Below are 7,500 nucleotides of genomic sequence, written 5' to 3'. Positions count from 1 at the left end.
TATATATATATATATATATATATATATATATAGTATATATATATATATATATATATATATATATATATATATATATATGTATATATATATATATATATATATATATATATATATATATATACTATATATATATACTATATATATATACTATATATATATATATACTATATGTATATACTATATATATATATATACTATATGTATATACTATATGTATATATACTATATATATATACTATATATATATATACTATATATATTATATATATATATATATTATATATATACTATATATATACTATATATTTATATATATACATATAATATATATATATATATATATATATATATATATATAATATATATATATAATATATATATATATATATATGATATATATAATATACATATATATATATATGTGTGTGTGTGTGTGTGTGTGTGTGTGTGTGTGTGTGTGTGTGTGTGTGTGTGTGTGTGTGTGTGTGTGTGTGTGAGTGTGTATATGTACATACATATGTATGTATATATATATGTATATATATGAATATATATACATATATATACATTTATATACATACATACATATATATACATATGCATATATATATATATATATATATATATATATATATATATATATATATGTATGTATGTATGTATGTATGTGTGTGTGTGTGTGTGCAAATATGTATATATAAATTCATAGATAGATTCTGTAAATTCACAGGTAGATTGATAGATAGATAAATAAATAACCGTCATCAGTATCCCTAGTGACACACTTAACTAAGTCATTGTTTCATATATGTAAGAAAAAAATACAATAATTTTCATACAGTGGTTTGATGTGCATTTTCTTCTTACAAGCCATCTGGAGAATACCTTCATTATTTATGTTTCTAATGATTATTCAAATCAGGTACGGCCATGTGGAATAAACAAAAGTCACTCTATCCATTATCTGAAACCTGATCAGCTTACGAAAAACGAGCAAAGTCCGCCACCTGCGCCATATTTACTATAAATTCCAACCCCAACAGATATGGCTCCCTGCATTTGGACTGTCGCCTGAAGACGCACCTCGCCGTCCCTCCGGTGGTCAATCCCGGGCAGCATTATGACGACCCCCTCCTCAATCCCATGAAAGACCGCATCATGCCCGCCTGGCAAGCATCGCAGTTGTGACCACCCACTCATACCACCCATGACTACATCCCTTTGTCTGAGGACAGGGTGGTAGGCTGAATCCCTGGCTGTGCGACGTGGCTCTGCGGCGGGGCGGCGTCGCCAATTTTCTGCAAGAGCCGCCAGAATTCATCGTGCCAAACTACGGACCACCACCCAGGACCATATCGCACCTATTTTACTATGTCTCACACTAGTATATGATGTTTTTTCATGATACACTAAGGTAAAATTAAAGTAAAAAATCATTTGTCGTAAGGTATTAAAAGTATTTTTTTTTCTCTCTCTTGAATTCTTCCATGAATGTGAATGTGGTCTTGCTGTATCATTCTTCTTACTCGAGTTTTAGGAATATCAGTTTTTCAGTGAATGCGAGCGTTTCTCTGAATAGTGTATTGTACTAAGCACCATAGCAGTTAGATCATCATTTTTAATGAGGTTTGGCACCATTACACTAGCGTGGGCGTAGTGCAGGTGCATCCCAGTGTATGGTGGGCGTGTGGAGGGGCAGCAGGTGAAGGTCTTGCCGCAGCGGTGACTCTCGCTGGTGTCAGCACCGCTATGTGTCTCTCTCCTCCCTGGTGCAATATTTATCCCGGGTCTGGGATTAATGCTAATTCTCCTTATTTTTAAAAAAGATAATTTGTGTGGCTCATGTGTAAGGTGTATTATAATCTGATTTTTTTCAGTATTTCTTGATCATTATTTTTTGGATAATTATATTGTCATTGTCATTTGTATTATAATAGTTATTATTATTTTTTGTATTATTTATATTATTGTTATTTAGTCATAATTGTGTCTTGGTTTTTAGTTATTATCCTTTCTGTATTATCTATATTTATTCTATAAATTTTTGCTTGAACTAAGATTCATACACATGACACTCATATCTAATTACAAATGAGTTTACTGTTAAGAAAAGCAAAAGATTATCTGTAGAAATTTTTGTCCATAGACCCTGCCTTTGTAGAAATACTCTTTTTTGTATGTAGTGGTCAAAGTATTGAAATATATATTTAGCCCTATTAATAAATGAACATTGCTGTTTACTGTTGCATTTGCTTTTCATCAATACATTGCTTTATTTAATTTTTTAAGGATCAGCAGAAATGAAGGATGTAATATATCCATTAAAAAGCATAGTGTTTGAATTTGAATATTGTACAGATTTAGGCTTCAGGGTGTTTATATTTCAATAAATGACCTCTTGATGTCTTCATGATGATGACAGGAGCTCCATCTCAAACATTCAAGTTGTAATGTTTTTCTAAGGATAGGAATCTCATTTGTGCATACAGTACCTTTTGTCTCTCTGTGTACACAGTGTTATTCCCAAAAGCATGTATGGGATGATTATCTTCTGTGCTGATGGATGGTATATTTTTTTCATAATGTATTTTCCCATATTTTGTCTACAGTGTTCAGTTACCTGTACAGTATTCAAAGGTTGTGGGAAGGATTATTGATACTGTCTCTAAAGAGATTTCTAATACCATTTTGTAACCATGGCAATGCACAGATTCTGAAAGTTTGCATTCATGATAAGATTTCAACCATGGTATTGGCATATTCTTTTTGGATGTAAAATTATTTGTGACTCTGTATGATAAGTATACGTCATTCATGTTACCTGGCTGTGGGGCAATTAAGAGAATCGGAATTTAATTTTTATATATTTTTTCATAGATAATTCATGGTTTAGTTATTATAAATACAAAATGATATAATGAAAGGAAAAAATTTACATCGGTAGATATTATATGAACAAATAATAGAAACAAAGTACACGAAACATATATTTCCATCCTGAAGTGATTGTATTAATGAAATATTACACATCCTTTGAATACGACTTGTGTGTACTGGTAGATTCTCCGCAGGTGATTTTGTAAAAGATGTAATGGTGCGGGTTGATTTAGGTTTGTGTAGATATGTTGTTAGGCTTGCAACCATTCTCTTTAGCAGACGAGAAGGCTGGCACTCATATTAGTAATATTGTATTGTTCAAGACATACCTATAGTTAGTACTTATACCTTAATGGTAAAACAGTGGAAGAAGCAGACTTGCTATCTATGGGTGATATGATTTTTTTTTTTTTTTTTCAAAAAGATTATTTTAGGTATTGAAGTATAAATGAATAACCATTTTCATTCCTACCTGTTTCTGTGAATATTATTGACGTAGATGTGTAAAAATGATAATTTTTTCCCCTATCATCTTATAGGTAATTTTACAATGCATTCTTCATGTTGTAGTGTAATATTACTTTAATAACATTCATTCTTGCATAATGATTTCATAAAAGAATTTGTGATCAGCTCAAGGGGCAGATAGTAATAGTAATTTGTAATGGCTTTGGAAGAGGTGCTCCAACATGCTGCAATTAAATGGAATAGTATTATTTTTTAATTCAATTGTGGAACATTGGCATGAATGTAACGAACTGGGCAAGAAAGTAGAAAAGAAAAAAACATTTAATGATGAAAGCACAGGAGTAACCAGTGATGTAGAAATATGGCTCAAAAGATCTGTAAAATAAGCGAGATTGATCATGTGTATTAGCACTCTGTCCTAGTAATGATTTATTACGAGATATTAGAGAGATATTATCAGAATATCGGAATCCTTTTACCAGCATAAAATTGCTGCACATCAAAATGAAGTGACTAAATACTTATATTTTTATTCGATTTTAATTATGTACTTAATAAAAACAAAGTTGAAATATTATATAAAGCTGATGCTTTAATTTTAACGAAGCTGCATTACAAAAAGAAAAAAAAAAAAGATCTGAAATACTAGAAAGTCTAATCAAATGATTTTCCTATAATTTTATATTATTTTGTACTACCTTTGCTTGATGTTACTGAGTTGATGTATTGGACAAATATTGGTTCTAGTTTGTTGTGAAGAGTCCCACCTAAACATGCTATGTAACATCACACCACAAACATGTACATTATATATATATGTATGTATGTATGTATATATATATATATATATATATATATATATATATATATATATATATATATATATATATATATATATGTATGTATGTATGTATATGGATATGGATATGGATATGGATATGGATATATATGTGTATATGTGTATTTATATACTATATATATGTATATATGTATATGTATATATTATATATATATGTATATATATATTTTATATATATACATATATATATCTATATCTATATATCTATAAATATATATATATATATATATATATATATATATATATATGTATGTATGTATGTATGTATGTATGTATATATGTATATATATATATATATATATATATATATATATATATATATATATATATATATATATATATATGTATGTATGTATGTATGTATGTATATGTATATGTATATGGATATGGATATGGATATGTATATATGTGTATGTGTATTTATATACTATATATATGTATATATGTATATGTATATATATTATATATATATGTATATATTATATATATTTTATATATATACATATATATATCTATATCTATATATCTATAAATATATTATATATATATATATATATATATATATATATATATATATATATATATATATATATATATATATATATATATATATATATATATATATATGTATGTATGTATGTATGTATGTATGTATGTATGTATATATATATATATATATATATATATATATATATATATATATATGTATGTATGTATGTATGTATGTATGTACGTATATGTATATGTATATATATTCATGCTGTACTGTCATTCCTTGTTCTGGTAATTCACTTTCAGGAAGATTTATATGATTCCCAAGCCTCTCTTGGGAGAAGTATTTCTTTTTGGTACATTTTTTTCATTGACAATCTTACCTGTGCATATTAATGATTTCTGTTGTCAAAACTACTGTATTTATTTTTATCTTTAAGGGGAAAACTGGAATTTAGAATAATAGGGTTTTTAATGTTATTAATCCATATGTATAGATTTAGAACAAAATTCAATCAATGACACGTTACCTTCCATAGTTTTAGGCACCAAATTAAACAAACGATTAGTTATTATCAGTGACAAGGTGCGTAGGTGGGAGAGGTTAGGGGATGGAATTGTAGACGAGGACTGTGATGCGTCAAAGGTTTAATATTATGCTCTTGTGGATTATTTGTCCCTTGTTGTTATGTATAGTACATTTTTAGGATTTTTTTCTGAGCAGATTCTCAAGTAAACTGTTTGGATTTTACAGTTTTTACTTGTAGATTGATGCAGTTAAGTTCCATACTTAAGGTTAACAAAGGATTTTTCTCTTCTCATTTTTTTTCATTTATTCTTCTAATAGGATTTATCTTTTAAGTAGGTATGTTTCTGTCACCCATTTTCATCACTTGAACTATAATTCTTTCTATTGACCCCTTGATCTCTCCCTCCTATAGATGAGTAGGATATAGGTACTTATGAAGAATCATGTCTGACTCTATTGTACATTTATGTCATAGCCATTAAGTCTGTACCTATTATATTGTGAGGGGATCTTGTCTTTGAGGGTCATATGTTCACAAATGTTCTATTTTTTCACAAATCACTCATTATTGTCAAATATATTTCCATGTACATAAAAAGTGCTTTGTTTATTACCTTCTTTTGAAAATGAAATGTTAGCCGTTTTGATCGGGCTGTATTATTTCACAGAACATCTTCCCAGATGATCAGTAATGAATGAATAAATTAATAAATAAATATATACATGTACATTTATATGCATGCATAAAAACATGCATGTTTATTATAATAAATTATTGTTCAGCATGTATATGATACGGTTATATTTTCAATACTCAAAAACTTTGAAACTCTAAAAGTCTCTCATAAGTTCATGAATAGTATTGACTGAATCACATTCATGTAAGACCAGGGTAAAGGTAGCCTTCGCAATCACACTGAAAGGAACTGAACTCAGTAGCCTAAATACTTCAATTGGAGGATAGTTTTTTTCTGAACAACAAAACTAAATTTATGTTTGGTACAATTCCAAGTATCAAACATCAGGGAGAATATACGCTGAAAGCGATGTGGACTTCGTAGCAATGAGCAGCCTCAGTTTTCACATTTCTTGCTGTATCTTGGACTTACCTTCGTATACACAAACATTTTTTTCGGCGCCTTATCCCCGCCTTAAACCGCCGCAAATCACTTACGGCATCGGATCTTCAGTGGCCAATCACAGCTGCTGTTCCATGCAAGTCTTAAGGAATTTTGACCAAATACATGCCGTAAAAGCTAAGCAACTGAGTTGTTTATCAACACATCACTGTGTCCAGTCCTTGGCACAATGGAATTAACTATTGCTCTGGAATTAGTAACAGAAATATGCAAGATTCCTAAGAAAAAAGAATGACCGTGTTAACGAGATGCGCGAGTGCCCTATGATATATATATATATATATATATATATATATATATATATATATATATATATATATATATATATATATATATATATATATATATATATATATATATATATATATATTGTCTCCTCGAAAGCAAGACCTTGCTCGAAAGGATGGATAATATTACAAGACTGATTAGCTTTGATTTTCATTTGTTCCCATTTTAACAAATACTTGGAAAAAGTTTTAGTTTTAACTAAGTTTTCAAATGTAACATAATCTACTTTTCCTATGAATCATCGTGATTTTCCCTCACCCATAAACTATATTAACACTGATGAAAATAATGATAATAACAGTAATAACAATTGGGACATGTAAGTAAATCCATTACATCCGAGGCGAAGACAGTACTTATGCTAGTTTTAGTGTAATGCCTTGTTTACAGTTACAGCACTTGATTTATGTTGGAATATAACACTGCCTGATTTCCTTGTCCATGATTGGTTCATGCACTCATAAGAACAAGATAAATAAGCAAAACACGCATTGTAAGGTTGTACTAATTGTTCTAAGGCTGATTTTTTTTTCTTTTTTTTTTTCTTTTTGTACGCTGTAACCCACTCGGGCTGCTCTCCCTCTGCCTTATTCTACGGCGCTTTGAATGCAACAATATGGCGGGTCCCTTGCTTTGTACAAGGGCCATGTGACCAGTCAGCCATAAGCTACGGAGCCTTGAAGAGATACCACGCCGTATCGCGTTTGAGTATCCGACCCCAGGGTTGAAATTCTACGGAAATTCGTCTGCTAAACGGAAGCAAAAGACGATTTTTTACCGTAGGTTGTATTGTAATATCGTCTTCAAATAAGTGATAAAAATGTTAAATTGGTTATCGTTGACTTTGG

At 29.3% G+C, this 7,500-nt stretch overlaps 2 protein-coding genes across 2 annotated transcripts in view; both read left to right on the top strand.

Moving 5' to 3' along the window:
* Positions 1-3,292, top strand: part of LOC113812857 (protein N-terminal asparagine amidohydrolase) — a 135,710-nt gene extending 132,418 nt beyond the window's left edge. The window contains exon 8 of the mRNA XM_027364777.2: positions 1,044-3,292. Coding sequence (XP_027220578.1) covers positions 1,044-1,188 — 145 coding nt within the window. The 3' untranslated portion in view covers positions 1,189-3,292. The remainder of the gene's footprint in view (positions 1-1,043) is intronic.
* A 3,883-nt stretch (positions 3,293-7,175) lies between these two features.
* Positions 7,176-7,500, top strand: part of LOC113812836 (peptidyl-prolyl cis-trans isomerase B) — a 15,820-nt gene continuing 15,495 nt past the window's right edge. Inside the window, exon 1 of the mRNA XM_070130911.1 lies at positions 7,176-7,500. This exon is cut by the window's right edge and continues 1,523 nt beyond it. The gene's annotated coding sequence lies outside the window, so the exon portion shown is untranslated.

This window comes from Penaeus vannamei, chromosome 15, assembly GCF_042767895.1.
Source record: "Penaeus vannamei isolate JL-2024 chromosome 15, ASM4276789v1, whole genome shotgun sequence".
Taxonomy (NCBI): domain Eukaryota; kingdom Metazoa; phylum Arthropoda; class Malacostraca; order Decapoda; family Penaeidae; genus Penaeus; species Penaeus vannamei.
Note: the sequence above shows the minus strand (reverse complement) of the source record. Positions and strands in the feature narration are given on the sequence as shown.